Source organism: Trametes versicolor, assembly GCF_000271585.1.
Source record: "Trametes versicolor FP-101664 SS1 unplaced genomic scaffold TRAVEscaffold_9, whole genome shotgun sequence".
Lineage (NCBI taxonomy): Eukaryota > Fungi > Basidiomycota > Agaricomycetes > Polyporales > Polyporaceae > Trametes > Trametes versicolor.
The window spans coordinates 176,691-193,433 of NW_007360329.1; the positions used below are offsets into that span (position 1 = coordinate 176,691).

Genomic DNA, 16,743 nt, shown 5'->3' on the forward strand with positions numbered 1-16,743 from the left:
CTGCCTGCGGCTTCGCGCGAAGCACTCGCTCTTGGTTCCACCGGTGCGATATTTGAATCACTACTTTCGCATCCCTGATTGATCCTGTACGTCCAGACTCGTGCAGCGTTTATTTTGCTTGATGCTACCCCACACGTGAAGGCTGCTCGTTGTGCCGTTTACTCAAGGTGCGTCACCAATGATCATCCTGGCGCAGCGTCATCGAGCTGACAACTCAGCCGCAACTCTACCACCGCGCAACCTCCCTGATAATATTAAGCGTCCAGGCTCATGACATTTGGTAAGGGCCAATCCACACGTGGAAGGTCGCCCGTTGTGCGGTTCATTCACCGACGCTCTTCTCGACGAATTGTAATCCAGCTTACGATTCAGCCGCAGCAGACCGGTCTGTTCCTGTGTTTGAGACGCAGGGCATATTCGGGTGGTAAGTGAAATCCGTGTACGGCCCAACGTTTGAGCCAATAGGCCAGTATAAATGGGGACCGTGGCCTCGTGCCTTGCTACGAAGGGAGATCCTTGTTATAGTCACACTTTTCTAGGAACGCGGGCTCCGTCATTGGATATTTCTCCCCTCGAGGCTCGGACGTACCGGGTATGTCCTCACGATGCCGCAACAAATACCGAGTACATGCCACGGCGGCTGCACACTGTCTAACAAACATACGAAGAACAATTTTTATGCATCGTGTGTTAGGCGTGCGATATCCGGTGAGTATCGTCTCTAGTCATCCTCTCGAGGTAGCTGATATCCACGTTGCATACGGTGGAAGATGCGGGTACTGTTTGAATCCCAGTCTTCATGCAATACACCATTTGGTCGTCAGACATGAAGGGTGATGTGATATGACGCTACCTGTCAGCCCCGACTGGTGGCACACCCTCGCGACCACGGAAATCATCGGACAAGCTCGACAGTATCAATCCTGCCATCCTGCGGTACGGCGACTTGAAGACACAAGATCACACTGACAGTTTGTGTGCTTTCACGAGATCCGGATCATCTACAACATCCGTGCGGAGTTACGAGTCTTGAAGATCGCCCTCACGACAAGTGCAAAGATCCTCAGCTGTTGATGCGCACCCGGTTTCTTGCCTGCGCATTACATTAAACAGACTCATCGAAGATGTCGATGCAAAGATCAATCTCATAGATTGATGTTGTATGCGGTGCGCCGGCCGCGGACCCAAGGCAAGGCACAGACGGGCTACCGGTGGAGCCGAGTGGCGATCCTATTCGTAGGTCCGTTAGCATGTTGGAAGGGAGGTATTAGCGTGCATGACGCATGTCCGCGGAGGCCTGCAGAGTGCATGCCTGCCGCTGCACCCCATATGCAAACGCACCGTTGCAGCTAGCGCAGACGCTACCTGACAGGCCGTGGACGCAGCGAAGGTAGATTTAGCCGCGGCCGCGGCCGACCTGCGTGCGCCCCGGGAAACGCGCGAGATGGGGCGGCGCAGGAGATCTGATGGGATCAGCGGAGGCTCGTGGCAGCGCGGGGAGTCGGCATCCCATATGGCGTGCGTGGTCCAAGAACGCGCCCGGAGGCTTCGCCTTCATCCTCGCGGGGCTGGCCATCATGCATCATCCTCTCCATAAGACCCCGGCCGCGGGGGGACACGCTCCTTCCCTCCCTCGCCTTGCCTGGCGCACCGCTGCCCCATGTTCCCCACCTGTCTGTGCTGCTGCCCGCCTGCATCCGTGTAACTCACGTTGCTTCTGACGTCCGCACGTGCGCAGGATGAGCGCAGAGGGAAACGTTGTGCCGGAGTCAGTGTGAGTACCCCACTTACCCTCAGCTGCCTAGGGTAAGATGTTGACCTCGTGCGGGGCATCCGAAGACATATTCACAATTACCTTCATCTTGCGGGCATCGGTGTGTCCTCCCGTGGTCGAACGGGACACCCTGCTAGTGGCTGACCGCACGCAGTCGTCTTGTATTATGACTTCATCCTCACATTCGGCGAAGAATACGCCAGGGTATGGAAGAACCCACGAGCGATAGCATCTTTGCTATTCTTCCTCAATCGATACATACCAATCCTCGGTGTACGTGCAACAAATGTTCTGTGGACCTCCAATAGACGCTCGAGGCTGAACCTGCTCTGCCGGTAGGATATCGCAGTGAACACAGGCAACTTCTACATATTTCCTAACGAGCATGTATGTCCTCAATATCTCAACTCAGTCGCTCTATTGACGTGCACGTTCCGCGCCAGGCGTATGTTGACTTAACATGTTGCGATCACCTATCCTATTGAGACCTGCCGATCCCATTCAGTTGTCGTCAATACGCCTTCTTCCGTCAACTGCTCTTGATCGTAAATCAAGTGGTGGTGTGTTGTACGTGTGTTCACCTATCATTATAGCGTGCAGATTGCTGACTTCTGTCTCCACACCAGTCGTTCTCTTTTTGAGGACGTATGCACTTTATGGCCGAGACAAACGCGTCATGGTGTTGGTCTTCGGCGTCGGCGCGGCTCTGCTCGGAATATCCTGCGTACGTGGTGGTTGAAGATTCCCAGCCACGTTGTACTTACGCCGAAACATAGTGGTCCGTAGTAGGCCAGCACGAAGACGTTGAGCTGCGTGGTGGCTGCCATCTCTTGGCGGACCGTATGACGTACGTGATTGAATACAACTGCGCCCGCCGCCCTCTGACATTTGGACGCAAAATGCCTCGGTATATAGCGCCATCAGTGAGTACCGACATGATCGACATTTAGCAGCCCACTAGTGCTCACTGCGCGAGCATGACAGGGCTGGCTGTGTCCTGGGAGGCGCTCTTCGTGTTCGACTTGATGGTCTTCTCTCTAACCCTGGGCAAGACTCTGAGCGAACGCTACCGGACCCGCGTCACCTCCGGGCGGCACGACATCATCTCGCTGATCCTCCGAGACGGTACGCCGCGCGTCCACGCTGTCCGCCACATGCACGCTGCTGACCGCAGGCAAACTGGCAGGATCCATGTATTTCGCGTATGTCCGCAGCCTGCACCTGCGTCCGCCTCCCACGCGCTGACTTCTCCTCGTCTCCCCGCACACAGAGTTATGGCCTCCGTGAACTTTGCGAACACGCTCACATTCTACGTAAGCCGTCCTGCAAGCTCCTCCTTCTCCCCGCCGCCGCCCGCTGACCCCCTGCCCACCCGACCAGTTCCTCGAGGTGCGTGCTCCCACCGCCCCGGCCAGCCCGGACACGTGCCCGTCTAACCCCCACCCTCTCTCCCTCTCCCCTACAGCCGCTCCTCCGCGGCTGCCTCTCGACGTTCGCCAGCAGCGTCTCCGTCACGATGATGTCGCGCCTCATGCTCAACCTGCAGGGCTCCGCGGCGGGCCGCGACGTCGTCGCCTCCTCGTCCGCGTACCCGACGACGTCCGACAACTCGACCTCCATGCTCTTCACCTCGCGCATCTCCTCCATGCCCATGGGCGGCGGCGGTGCGACGTACACGCAGACGCAGTGCGACTTCCCCGCGGAGCGCTCGCGCCTGGGCCGCGACTCGGCGTACGTGCGCGGCGCGGAGTCACACCCTGGGTATGGGTATATCGGCGAGATGTACGAGCTGCGCGAGCTGGGGATGCATGACGGCGAGGATGGCGCGCTGCGGATACATCCCGACGAAGGTTTGGCAGGAGCTTGAACGACGCACAGTGATACCTTGCAACACGCTGAACTTACGAGTCCAGCCTGGATCCCGCCGGGGCGGTCCGCGCTATACAAAAATGACCTGAATTGTACGACCGACATACTAGAACTAGTGTAGAGCAGCCTACCCATCTGTACCATGTATATTGTATCCTCGATTCCCCGGACATTCTTCTAAAGACCTCGACGGTCTGGATCAAGCCTGGATGATGATACCCGCTGCTTCTCGAATGACGAGATGAACATCATATGTTCAGGGTACAAAGGCAATGTAGCAAGTCCCTATCGATTAGTGGTTAGATCATCACGTTGTGGTCACACAATTCCGTGAAGACGCCGGCTCGAATCCGGCTAGGGACAAAATCGTGGTCTTTTTGCTCCAGTGTTTCATGCTTCTCGAGTCGAGACTTCGTACGACGCGCTTCACGTATCACCATGCCGCCCTCAATATAGTCACCGAAGCTCGCCGACCATGTGCAAACAGCACCTAGAACACAAGAAGTCCGCGCCACGTACCTCCGAGTGTTCACACGACCGAGTGCTGGCACGAGAATTTTGGAGAGTCAAGGAGTGTCTTCGATAAATGATTGTGAGGTATACAGTAGCATGAGAGGTATGTCCGCTCCAGTACAGAGCGACGCCAAGAGGAAAAAGAAACACGGCCATTTGTACCCTAAAGAACAATGTCGAATATCCATTGCTAGCATAAGTCCACTCTGACGCGCGACGCGGCCGTCTGCCCACTCCTACGGATAGGTTTAGGCGAACGTCAGGCCGAGTGCGGCGATGACGAGAGCGGCGAGGCCGCTGGGGGTGCCGATGCTGCCTGCACCGTTGCTGCCGCTCGTGGCAGAGGCGGAGCCGGAAGCGGCAGAGTTGGTGCCCGTCGCGCTAGAGCCAGAGCCGGAGGCGGTTGCGGAGCCACCGATGGTGGGCGTCGCGGACGAGGCGGGGTAGGAGGAGCCGATGGCCTTGATCTCGAACGGCTCGGATTCAGCGAAGATCTACAGTCGCTTTTTTAGTTCAAAATTCTCCGGGCATATGGGAAGGGTGCGGGGAAGGACTTCGGGGCGGGAATGAGGAATGGGAGACTTACGTCCGTCTCGTTGAAGATGTTGGCGAGCTGGATGGTGTAGCCAGTGCCAGGCGCCTGGTTGATCTGGTCCTTGGTGATGAGCTTGGAGCAGTCGAAGTTGTTTTGCTGGGCAATGAACGCCTGGGGCGCGGTGAGGACCTTCGGGTCCGAGTTGGCGATCCTAGAGAGGTCTCAGGTGGGTGCATGCATGGAAGAAAAGTGGCGAGACGCACAGAACAGTGAAGTTCGTGAATGGGGAGGTCTTGCAGGTCCAGGAGACGACGTTGTCCGACTGGGCAACTAGTCGACGTTGCAGCGAACACGGTCAGTTTGGCTCTCCTGCGAATTGAAAAAAATGGGAACGAGGCTACTCACCCCACCACAGGTTGGGACCGCCGGGCGAGATGATCTCGAGCTGAGCGGCAGTGCTGCCGACGAGGGCGGCGAGGGTGGCTGAAAGAGCGGCGGTGGAGAACTTCATGACTGGCGAGAGGGACGGGCGGAGGAAGGGACCTGAGGCGTGGCAGAGGATGACGGGGGAGGAGGACAAGAAGCAGCGAACCCGGCTGATGCTCGACAACGCGTGCTAATTCCGGGCACTGGCAAGCGGCGCGACAGCTGCTTGGCTTGCTCGGTCGACGGCACGGACGGCGTATCACCTCATCTTCCCAGGGCGGCCGGGCGGCCCGAAGCATCTTCTACCTGAACCACGACGTCCTTGCCGATGCAAGCATCTCTGGAGACTTGCACCCTGCACAGAACGGAGGACACCAGTTAGGAGCAACACTGGACGGTTTGACAGGGGACTCACCTTCGCTTTAACGGCTCTTATGAGCCGAACATCTGCCGACGGCCTCATGTCCATGGTGGGTGCCCGTCGCCTCCTTTCCACATGTGTGGGCTCACTGCGAGAACGGCTCCGCTCCCTATGCCGTTTCAACAGTGCAAATACACGACAGTTCCAGGAAGTGGCGGGTCCGCAGCATGACGTGCACGGTGAACCTAAAGCTCTGCGCTTACGGCCAAGCGAAACTGCGGCGGCGAGCGCGCGCATATAGCAGATTCAAACAGGACAAAACATACTACACGCAAGTACGCGATTACCGCGGTTCGCATATTCACTCTGTTCAGGGCGAAATGGGATCGACAAGGATCCTTGGCGTGCATATACAGTCCAGTGACTATAAGCGTCGGCAACGCCTTCCAGCGGCGGACCCTAGTTAAGGAGCGTCGGGTTCTCCCTTTGCGCATTTCGCTCCATCCTGGGCTTTCGGTGCATCGTGGCCGTGGTCACCTTGCGGCATGGTCCGCCTTCTTTTCATGACGCTCATCACCTCCAATAGCAGACAGTTCCGCGGTTGTCTTTACCGCGGGCCAGCAGCAGCAGGCCACTCACATTCACAAAGACCCCCGTAACGCCGCTCCATTCGAGTCGCTCTTCTGCGGCCGAACTTTCGCCGGTCGCTACATGTAGGGTACGTACTGACCGCGTTTCTCCTCGGCGTAGCTCATGACAACAGAGATATGCGGCGCCGTCAATATCGCAGATCATAGACGCACGACGGCTCAAAGAAAACACCAATCCGCAGCGCGACGGACGCTCGAACAGTACGCATTTTGTTGGCATCTCGTCCGGCGTCCTCGCGCGACACTCACTGCAGCTGTTCAGATGATGTCCTTGGTACTTGATCAGCCTCACATCTTCAGCCACAAATTATCTCTGGCGCCATCCGCACCGATTGTACAGGTTTGGCATCGCCTAAACCCAAACTTACTGTGGCAGCGGATTGCGTCGACAATGTTGCCTCATAGCACCGTCGTGCCTACCCCGCCTTCCTTCATAACGCCCAACGCTTCTTTCGTTCGCCTCTCTCTCTTGCTCTTCACTGGGGGTGTTTCCAAGGTTGGCTTACTCTGTCCTCACGCGGATCCCCTGACTGTCACTGGTGCCAGGGCCGCCTTGGCAAGTTTGCATTCATATAGCCCGCCCAAGCTCTGCTTCGACCAGGATCCTCTCGCAATAACTCCTCACGGCTCGCACTACCACCACTCTACCCAATGGCCACACACCGCCAGCGCAACTCGTCTCCAGAAGCAGGAGTGAGCGTTGTGAACTTGGACGAGTGGGATACGCTTTCTTCGCTTGACGGGCGCCCTTCCCCGCCGGGCGAAAGTCCTCTCAAGTATCCGCGTGCCGGCCATGCACATTCGACAGGCAAATCGTGTTTTCTGGCTCCTCTGGGATTCCTTCCCGGATTCCGTCGACACGGTTCGGGCCAAAGTGCGTCCTCGGTTCGGAAGGATGTCTCTATCGTACTTCAGCAAAGGTTAGCCCTCTCGTCAATTCTTCATGAGTGGGCTCTGAAGTGCGATTCGCACAGGGTTGCTGCCGGGATGAACGCTGTTAAGCGGTGTCTGCTAGTGTTCGCTACTCCGAGCTCTGGTAGTGCGCCAAAACAAGCCCGTAGCAGAATGCTACCCAAACTCAGCGGCCTCATGGCGTAAGTCAATATCTTCTGGTCACGAGCCTCACTTTTTACTCATCTGCATGCCAGGGAAACGTACGAATGTGTGGCCTGTATGACCGACATCGACGTCTCTGAGGAACAAGCAATTCAGGTGTCGTGCGGCCACCTCTACCACTCCGAGTGCCTCCTCCAGCTTGTTCAAGTCTCCATGAGCTCGCCCACCCAGTTCCCGCCGCGCTGCTGCAGAAAGCCCGTCGACCCGCTCTCCTTCGAGCACCTCCTCACCCCCACCCAGCGCGAGGATTACACCATGCGCCAAGTGGAGCAGTCCACCCCGCGCCGCATCTACTGCGCGAACCCGCGCTGCAGCCGCTTCCTCGGCGCGCGCGACAAACGCACGCCTGTCCACGTCTACACGTGCCCAGCCCCCGCCTGCGGCACGCTCACCTGCGCCCGCTGTCGCATCGCCGTCGATCCCGCCCCAGGCGCTCCCGTGCACGCGTGCGGACACGAGCCCGCGCACCGCGCTGCGCTACGCCTTGGGAACACGCTCGGGTGGGTGCGCTGCCCGGAGTGCGAGCAGCTCGTCGAGCGCGACGGCGGGTGTTCGCATATGACGTGCGCGTGCGGCGCGCACTTCTGCTACGGCTGCGGGTCGAAATGGCAGACGTGCAGCTGTGTGGAGTGGCGTGCGGGCGCGGGCGCTGGAGAGGGTAATAGGCGTCAGCGCGAACGGGATCTCTTCGCGCCACTGCAAGAAGACGAGGACTTGAGCGGGCGGCTGGAGCTGTGGGCTCCGCCGAGGCCTGTGCCGCCGAGGAGAGCTCAGACGGTGCCTATGCCGCCGCACGATGGCGCTGCTTACCCGAGGAGACGATCGCAAGAACGGCGGACCCTTACGATGCATCACGACGGGAGCCTGGAGATCGTCCACGAAGAGCGCGGTCTCCACCCGCTTGGCAGAGCGGACTCCGTACGGATGTCCATCTTCACAGTCGAACAGGAGCCGTCGCAAGACTTCGTCGGGTCTTGTCTTCCGTTCCGGCCAGACTCGAGTATACTCGCACGCGGCGAGCGAGCTCGGGCGGTTCGTGAGCGAGGAACCCGTCGTGCGGCTACCATGTAGGCTTGTCGGATCGCCGGGTATGATGCCGTATCAACGCTTCCATCACGTCTGTTGCTACTATATGTAAAAAGTGCGTTGTGTCCTGCCCTTTATACGTGGTGCTTATATATGCCCTTTGTTCTTGCACTGGACAGGTGTTGCCTATTGCAGCGAAATCATGATGGCCTTATTCACGCGTCTTTTTGTGCTCTAGAATCGTCGAGACGTCCGTATTGGCAGAGGTAATACTGCAAGATCCCTATGTCCACCAAAACTGCGTCCTGCCCTTGCGAGCGGTGCGTCGATCGAACAGCATCGCTCCGCCTCCGGCCACCGTGCAACGACCAGCGTGTGGCGTCATGCATTCATGGCTGTTGAAATTCCCCCCTTGGTTCAACTCCGAACGCTGCTCTGGTACCGCAAGTCTCGGGCATGTCTGCTGCGGTTTCTTGTGGGTCCACCCTCGCGTCTTATACTTATATGCATCCTGGCTCCGATCCACGCTACTCGCCACCTTCCCCCTCCCACTTCTTCTGCTTTCTGTGGCGTTGCATTCCGCTCTGAAGGCCCCGCACCATGGACGACGACTGGGTTTACGCGGACGTAGACGACTTTCCCCGGGACCACCGAAACCACTACGAGGTTGCGCCCGCCGTAGACGGTGGCGTCGATGCTGAGGGCTGGGAAAGATACACCGTCGTGGAAGAGCGGTATCGTGCTCTAGAAGGCGGCAGCATTACATCCTGGGACTCGTTACCTGAGGCCGACCCAGTACCACCACCTGGCCACCGCGCTCTGTCCGCATTCAGGTGGCTTCGTCCCCATAGCCCCCACGGACTTTCGAGCGTGCCGCCTGCCTTACGGTATGCCCGGCTTCGATTCACGCAGGGGTGGGTGATCAACCACGCCTTTGACCTTAAGCGACAGCTGACCGTCCACAGGCTTTCAGCAGGCGTGCGGAGTATCCGGCGATATTTGCCTACCATCGTCCATATTCCCCTAGTCCGTGCCACCCGGAGAACATCCCCTTCCCTAGACAGGCGCGCCATTCCCGAGTGGAATACCGATGTCCCCGCAACATATACTGCTCCTCCCCTGAGGAGTCCCCAGAGGTAAGAATCGGTTCATATGAGTGCTTCTATCGCGAGCTGACGGTCTTCTATCAGGTCGCCGACGGGCACCGAAGAGTGCACGGCCTGTCAGGTGGAGATTCTCGTGCGCGACGAAGCCACCAGAGTTCCTTGTGGGCACATCTATCACTCGGCGTGCCTGCTCACGCTGGTCGAGGTCGCCATGCGCACCCCGTCGCAATTCCCGCCACGCTGCTGCCGCCAACCCATCCCCCCCATGCTCTTCCGCTACCTCCTAGATGTCGACCAGCTGCAGGCATTCACCCGGCTCCAGGTCGAACGAGCCACGCACCGCCCTCTCTACTGCGCCAACCCGCGATGCAGCCGCTTCCTCGGCGAACGAGACAAGCACACCCCGGTCCACATTCTCACCTGTGGCGACAGCGCGTGTCACACCCGCACCTGCGCACGCTGCAAGGCCGCCGTCGGGCACGACGACACCGCGGAGACCCACGTGTGCGCATACGACGCGGGCCACCGCGCGATACTGCAGCTCGGCACGCGGCACGGCTGGGTGCGCTGCCCGGGGTGCGAACAACTCGTCGAGCGCAACGGCGGCTGCCCGCACATGACGTGCCGCTGCGGGACCGAGTTCTGCTACGCGTGCGGGAAGCGGTACGGCGACTGCGTCTGCGGCCAGCGCCGCACGCTCTACCCGGTGTACGCCATCCCGGACCCGGTCTTCCCGGAGAACCCTGTGGGGATTCCGGAGCCCGTCAGGCCTCGCCGACGCAGGCCGCTTCCGGAACCGTTCATCGATGACTACGAGATTGTCCCCACGGACTACAACTACGATGAGCAGCCGCCCATGCGGACTACCGTCGTGGCTTGGACGGCGGACGAGCGAGACATGGAAGCACATCCTCTTTACCACGCCGCCGGCGTGCACCCGTGGCAGATGCGACCGGAGGCGCTCCCTCCTGCGATTGAGGAGGAGCCCTCGCGATTTGACTTTATCAACGAAATATCAGTTTCCCTACCGCCGTCGATTGCAGGGTCTCCGCGGGGAAGTTCGGACGGTCACGCACTATATTATGAAGAAGTGACTGCGCCAGTCAGCCCAGCATCCTCCGTCGCTACCGGTGGAGACTCGTTCATGGGCCGAATGGGCGAAGCCGCTCAGCAGGCCCGTGTAGGCTCGTTGCGGAGGGCATCTTTATGGATGGAGGGATAGCTGTCGATCATCTCCTCGTGGCCTCCGGTGGGCCGTCCCGTCATCCTTGCTGTCGTTCTTTATTTTCGGCTGTAACCTAACGGAAACGAGTATGCGCAGCTGGTCGCAGACATATTTTGTTGTATCTATTCTACTCATGGTTATTGTTATATCCAGATCCTGGTCACCAATCATATCACCGCAGACCCCCTCTGAGACCCGCCGGACTTTGCCTGCGTACAGCAAAGTTTGAGTTTCCCAAAACCTAAGGCTTCTCTCAAACCTCGCGACTCGCCGTTGGCTTCCGACCAGCCGTGCAGCTTGTGCGTGTCTCTGGGATGGAGGCATGTAAAAGCTCTCGCCCCGCCCACCACCCAGGGCCCATTTTCCTCGCTGGTCCGCCATGACGTCTCGCAACCGCACCAGCATTAGCGACACATCCGACCTCTATCGCGCTGTTTCCCGTATGAGCGCTCGCTCCATAGAGTCGCTCCGTGCGGCACGCGCGGGATCCTCTGGCTCGTCTTCAGTGCGGACGGTACACGACGCCGACGCCGACCTGGCGTTGCGTTTAGCGGCAGAAGAGGCCCGTCAACTCGAGGCGTTTGAAACCGACAGGGCCATAGCGGTGCGGTTGGCTCGGAGCGAAGGTAATCATAGGTGAGTTTCTTGGGACTCGCATCGACAGCGTCGACTCGGAGTATTGAAGAGTCCCGGCCCCTCAGGGTGCCATTTCCCGAGCCCTATCCTTGGCGAATCATCACACCGAATGAAACGCTAGCTCCCTTGCCGCGTCCAATCCCGGGGCCTCTGGTCATGGAATTTGACGAACAAGCTCCTGCCATGGCTTCGGCAGACGGTGACCATTCTCCACGGATGCCTGGGGCGTATGAATTACCTCCCCAGCCGCCATCGTCTCATCAGCGTCAGGCAGATGATGAGGAAGCCGACCGCCAACTTCGTTCAGGGTGGGTTTGAGCGTCATTGCTGTATTGACTAAGTACATTCGGTTGACGCTACAAGCAAACAGTCTTACATCGCTCACGCTTATGGGCGCGTTGAGCGCGATCGCAAACGCTGTCCGTCTTGTGTGGAACTACTCCATATCACAACCCGTCACTGGCAGCATCGTCCGATACAGGGGCGCCACGCCCGAGCAATCCCCGGTGATTTCTGAAACCGAAACAGCTCAAGAACGCGAACGGCCACCTGAGGCAACGGCTTTCCCGACGGCCCCCGTACTCAAGAGCCGGTGCGTTATCTTCTACTCATATATTCCAATAAATGCTAAGCTCTATATCTAGAAAGCAACATCATGATTGTGTGAGCTGCCTGGAGCGCATCCGTGGCGCAGAAGTACTCGCGCCGTGCGGACACCACTACGACGTGCCCTGCGTCCTCGAGCTCTTCGCCGCCGCCACACGAGACGAGTCGCTGTTTCCTCCTCGCTGCTGCCGTCAAAACATACCCCTGACCATGGTTCAGCCTTTTATGGCGGCGAGCGCGCTGAAGACGTACCGGGAGAAGGCGGCGGAATTCGGCACTCCGAAGCGGGTGTACTGCGCCAGGCCGGCCTGCAGCCGCTTCCTCGGTGCTCAGTTCGAGGCTACGCCCTCTCGAGCGGCCCCGGCTCTGAAATGTCCCGCTGTCGGCTGCAGTACTAAGACCTGCTCTGGCTGCAAGAACGAAGTCAAATCATCGACTTCTCACTCATGCGTGGCGACCGATGCAGATGCGGCGGTTCTCGAGCTCGCGGAGACGTCTGGCTGGGCACGTTGCCCCGGGTGCAGGACGTTGATCGAGCTCAACCAGGGGTGCTACCACATGACGTGCCGGTGCAAGGCCCAGTTCTGCTACCTCTGCCAGGCGCCTTGGAAGACATGCGCTTGCCCCCAGTGGGATGAGGAGCGGCTGTTTCACGCCGCCCAGGCCAGGGCAGATGGCCATCCCGGTCTGGTATTTCGACGCGAGCCATGGGACCGGAACCCGGGCGGACTTGTTCAGGCCCTCATGCAACAGTTGCGCGAACATCACGAATGCACACATGAGCGGTGGCAATACAGGAGAGGGGGCGGTGGGTGTGAAGAGTGTGGCAACTACCTGCCTCACCATCTCTATGTGAGTTGCACGATTATCTCGTTGGCCGCTGGACGTTTTGAACCAGATGAATTCTAGCGTTGCAGAGAATGTCGAATCCTGGCGTGTCAGAGGTGTCGGCGGAACCGGCTTTCACGTAGAGGATTGTCTTCGATGCTCCACTACGATGGCGAGAGGCCGGGGTCCCATTCCACCGACAACATCGTGCATGACGTTGTACATATGGGAGTCGGATTACTTGAGAGTCTTTGAGAGTATATCTGCCACACCGTTCAAACATCAAACATGTTGCTGGGCGTAGCTCTCTGGGGAACTTCATTGCAGAGCAAGCGAAAGCAATGCGTACATGGCGCAGCATACATCTCATATCGTCATATGCATGTAATGTGGAACAGTGTGAAGATGGCAATGTGACGATAATTTTGACCTCGTAAAGTACCAACCCCCGAGCGACCGTGATCAAACAGGTGCTGCTCAGAACGTCGACGGGCGGTGCGCGACGAAGGTCGAGCGGACCTTGGTGACGCGGTGGGGAAGAGGGAACTTCAGCTTGGGGATCAAAAGCTGTTTGATGTAGGGGCGGCGGATGTCGTCGCTCTTCTCGATCTCAACCACACGGAGAATCTGTACAACATCAAATCAGGCAGTTTAGTCGCCAATATGACTTTGGACGTACGTGGATAGACCGGAAGCGAGCGCGGTGGCGAGCGGCCATGTCCTGGTAGAGGGACTTGACGGCGTCCGCGCGGCTGAGCTCACGGAACTCCTTGTACATGTTGTGGGTACCAGAGCGGGAGTCGTAGCGGAGCCAGATGCCGAAGTTCTTGATCTTCAGAGGCTTCCTCTCTTGAATCTATAGATGCACATCCCGAGGACGGCGGTCAGTCCCTACTCCGCCTGCCACTTGAACGGCTGCAAGGGATAATACACACAACGTTGACGCCAATGATCTCGCCACTGGCTTTCTTAACCTTCTTCAATTGCCTGCTCAGGATATCAGTATTCGCGTGATAGGGGAGCATACGAAGGCATCCTTCGGGGCTCAGCAAATTGTGTGTTGGGACGCACCTCAGGAAGTACCAGAACCGCGACTTGGCAACGACTTCGTTCGGCGCAAAGATCCGCATGCGGTAGATCTTGGGGGTGGGCTCCGCCTCGGAGGGCAGGTGGCGGCCAACGACCTGGTATTCTTGGAAAGGCATCTAGAGACGAGCACCGAGAATGAGCGAACCGTCCGTCATCCGAAGCGCGAGAGGTCCATCCAGCGTCGTAGCCAGCCAGTTTTGCATAGTTTCGGCGTCGACGTGATGCATAGAGGACCCCAGAGACATACGAGGGCGACGAGTACTCACTTTGAGAGAGAGACCGGCTTACCCTTGAGCGTTGGCGTTGGCGTTGTCGTTGGCGGCCTCGATGCTCTCGATTCTCGCAGGCGCAGTGGCAATAGAGTTTGCTGACTTTGGCGGAGACTGAAATGAAGTAGAAGCGCCCATGAGTGTCGGCGGTTAGCGCTCGCCGCTACGCCTCCTCGATGACCACGATGACTTCGTGCAATGGACTATCCGACCCCTTTGCCAGGCCTATGTTCGCCGTTTGGACGTATCGAATAATCGCTCAGCTACAAGAAACGTCATATCCGATATGCTGTATCACTTGGAGCAGCGCGACTTTCATCCGTGATTATGCTTGTCAACCATGCGATGCCTGAGGCCTGAGGAAGTGCTGTCTGTACCGAGGTCAACCGGAATAACTGGCGTGTACCGGACCGCGGTGGCACGCTACTTGGCAACATCCTCTACCTCCAAGTCTGTCTATCGCGCTGTCTTGACATGCTCCGTAACCGTAACGACTCCGAATGTCCTGCTGTGACTCCAATCTCGCTACGCTCATCTCTTTTTACCCTTCCGGCAAACTTTCACGTACTCCTCCATACCGCCCTCAAGGAGCTCCAGCCTTTTCTTCCGCACCGCATATACCTGCTCAGCAACCTCGGAGACGAAGAACTGGTCGTGAGAGACGATCAGAACCGCGCCGGTGAATTCTTGGAGAGCCATGATCAGGGCCTCGGTCGTCAAGTAATCGAGGTGGTTCGTCGGCTCGTCGAGGATAAGAAGATGCGGCGAAGCTCCGAAAGTGCTGAAGGCGAACGCAGCGCGGACCATTTGGCCTCCGCTGAGAGAGCGCAGAGGCTGTAGCGCGATCGACCCTTTGATGCCGTATTTGCCCAGGTGAGCGAAGCAGTCCTGTTCGCGGTTCTCTGGGTCTTTGTCCATCAGGAGCGATAGCGCGGACGTCTCGACGGGGTACTGGTGCAGCTCGTCGACGTGGTGCTGCGTGAAGTAGCCGATCTTCGCTGAGAGATGTCGGGCGATTTTGCCTTTCAGCGGGGGAAGGCCCCCGACCAAAGCTTTGACGAGCGTCGTCTTCCCGCTCCCGTTCGCGCCGACGATTGCGATGCGTGCCGTCTGGCCGACGTTGAGCGTGACGCCGCTCACAAGCGGAGGCTGCTTCTTGTCATAGCCCACCGACACGTCCTCCACCTCGATGATGGCACCCGCCTGGCGCAAGGGAATTGGGTTGGGGATACTCCATGTCGGGGCTTGCTCGACCACTTCCGTCTCCACGTCCCCGCGGGTGCTCAAGTGGTAACCGGCGCGGTCGCGGTTCAGCTTAAACCGGTGCCCTTTGTCGTTCACCTCCATCCCGATCCTCTCCAGCTTACGCTGCCTCGACGCCGCCTGCGCCATCTTCTTGTCGTCTCCAGTCTTGCGCGCTTGGGACATGGTTGCCTGTACGGTTTTCTCTGCCGCCGCCTTCTTCTTGTCGATCGCCTCCGCCATCCGCTCCATGTACTTGCGTTTCTCCTCGGTATGCTCGAGGTACTCGTCGAAGTTGCCGGTATGGTACGTCAGCGTCTGGCTCTTGAAGACGACGATCTCATCGGCGACAGCGTTCAAGAATGCGCGATCGTGGGACACCGTAACGATGGTAGTATCCGCTAGTTGGCCGAGGTAGTCTTGGAGCCAGATGATAGCGGGCAGATCTAGGTGGTTCGTAGGCTCATCAAGCAGCAAGATGTCCGGCTCGATGTGCAGTGCGGACGCCAACGCGACACGGATGCGCCATCCTCCCGACAGCTCCCCGAGTGGGCGGTCGTGCCATGCTGGAGGAAAGCGCAGACCCTTCAAGATTGTCCTCGCCTTCGCCTCCGCCGCCTCCTCTCCGTATAGGTCCATCGCGGCGAACAGCTCCGTCAGCAACTCCTGCGCCTCGGCGGAGGCACGGGTGATCTCCTCCTTCGACAAGGGCTCCGCGTTGGCCGACTTCGCATCCTCGACACGCTTCTCCTGCTCGATGAGCTTCTTGCGCGCGTCGGCCCCCCGGGCCCCACTGCGCTCTGTAGCGATCTTGTCCGCGGCCTCCAGCTCGTCCTTCAGCCGGTCCATCTTCACGTTGCGCATCACCCGCGCCACCTCCGCCGGATCATCTCCCTCGAGCGCGCCCTGCACGAGCTTCAGCTCCCTGCGTGCGCGCGCGGCAGCGCGGTCTGCGTCCATAACAACGCGCACGACGGGGCGCGCCATGTCCGTGCCCTCGAGCTGCTCGACGAATAGTACGCGCACGTTCGACGGGAACCCAGCGAGGAGCTTGTGCCCGAGCACCCGGAGCAGCGTGGACTTGCCGACGCCGTTCTGGCCAACGAGCCCGTAGTGCACGCCACGGAAGAGGCGCAGGTTCGCACTCACGAGGAGCGTGCGCTGGCCGATGGTGAGGTTGACGTCTTTGAGGTCGATGTCGTTGGAGAGCGTAGTGAGGGTCTCGGTGTGGAAGCGCGAGACTTGGGACGTCGCGACTATGGGCGCGGTGATGCTTCCTGCCTCTCCAGCTGTAGGATTGGCTGGTTGCCGTTTCGTAGTTCCTTTACGAGTGGAAGACATTGTTGGTGTGCTGTTACGATAAGGCTTTGAGTGCCACATGAGTTAGACGGTCGTTCATCTCTTACATGATGTAACTGAAATTAGTATGGAGGAATGTCTCGGAGTTGCGTACGATGGTCAGATCGTGAGGG

At 58.8% G+C, this 16,743-nt stretch overlaps 6 protein-coding genes and 1 non-coding gene across 7 annotated transcripts; 5 read left to right on the forward strand and 2 right to left on the reverse strand.

The window, feature by feature from the left end:
• The first annotated feature begins 1,673 nt into the window (after window positions 1-1,673).
• On the forward strand, window positions 1,674-3,865 carry TRAVEDRAFT_151816 (uncharacterized protein). The gene is made up of 13 exons (XM_008043072.1): window positions 1,674-1,774; window positions 1,840-1,874; window positions 1,929-2,047; window positions 2,114-2,163; window positions 2,280-2,341; window positions 2,401-2,498; window positions 2,551-2,621; window positions 2,690-2,697; window positions 2,759-2,899; window positions 2,961-2,976; window positions 3,045-3,087; window positions 3,155-3,163; window positions 3,240-3,865. Exons 1-13 carry the CDS (start codon window positions 1,740-1,742, stop codon window positions 3,639-3,641), a joined length of 1,089 nt encoding a protein of 362 aa, XP_008041263.1. The 5' UTR covers window positions 1,674-1,739; the 3' UTR covers window positions 3,642-3,865.
• Window positions 3,866-3,924: 59 nt separating this feature from the next.
• TRAVEDRAFT_t144 lies at window positions 3,925-4,006 on the forward strand. Its single transcript has one exon. It is a non-coding gene; the product is annotated as a tRNA-His (tRNA).
• Window positions 4,007-4,404: 398 nt separating this feature from the next.
• On the reverse strand, window positions 4,405-5,202 carry TRAVEDRAFT_38742 (uncharacterized protein; the record flags this gene model as incomplete). Its single annotated transcript, XM_008042819.1, has 4 exons — window positions 4,405-4,650; window positions 4,743-4,902; window positions 4,955-5,021; window positions 5,097-5,202. 4 exons carry the CDS (start codon window positions 5,200-5,202, stop codon window positions 4,405-4,407), a joined length of 579 nt encoding a protein of 192 aa, XP_008041010.1.
• Window positions 5,203-6,729: 1,527 nt separating this feature from the next.
• On the forward strand, window positions 6,730-8,315 carry TRAVEDRAFT_73373 (uncharacterized protein; the record flags this gene model as incomplete). The annotated part of the gene is made up of 3 exons (XM_008043073.1): window positions 6,730-7,048; window positions 7,103-7,222; window positions 7,277-8,315. Exons 1-3 carry the CDS (start codon window positions 6,780-6,782, stop codon window positions 8,313-8,315), a joined length of 1,428 nt encoding a protein of 475 aa, XP_008041264.1. The 5' UTR covers window positions 6,730-6,779.
• A 373-nt stretch (window positions 8,316-8,688) lies between these two features.
• Window positions 8,689-10,659, forward strand: TRAVEDRAFT_73374 (uncharacterized protein). Its single transcript, XM_008043074.1, has 3 exons — window positions 8,689-9,184; window positions 9,236-9,406; window positions 9,461-10,659. The coding sequence occupies exons 1-3, from the start codon at window positions 8,871-8,873 to the stop codon at window positions 10,596-10,598; spliced, it is 1,623 nt and encodes a 540-aa protein (XP_008041265.1). The 5' UTR covers window positions 8,689-8,870; the 3' UTR covers window positions 10,599-10,659.
• A 1,202-nt stretch (window positions 10,660-11,861) lies between these two features.
• On the forward strand, window positions 11,862-12,926 carry TRAVEDRAFT_129017 (uncharacterized protein; the record flags this gene model as incomplete). Its single annotated transcript, XM_008043075.1, has 2 exons — window positions 11,862-12,695; window positions 12,753-12,926. 2 exons carry the CDS (start codon window positions 11,862-11,864, stop codon window positions 12,924-12,926), a joined length of 1,008 nt encoding a protein of 335 aa, XP_008041266.1.
• On the reverse strand, window positions 12,908-16,636 carry TRAVEDRAFT_73375 (uncharacterized protein). The gene is made up of 5 exons (XM_008043076.1): window positions 14,588-16,636; window positions 13,743-13,876; window positions 13,607-13,658; window positions 13,351-13,527; window positions 12,908-13,298 (listed from the first exon to the last, which is right to left on the reverse strand). Exons 1-5 carry the CDS (start codon window positions 16,610-16,612, stop codon window positions 13,149-13,151), a joined length of 2,538 nt encoding a protein of 845 aa, XP_008041267.1. The 5' UTR covers window positions 16,613-16,636; the 3' UTR covers window positions 12,908-13,148.
• Between the last annotated feature and the right edge of the window lie 107 nt (window positions 16,637-16,743).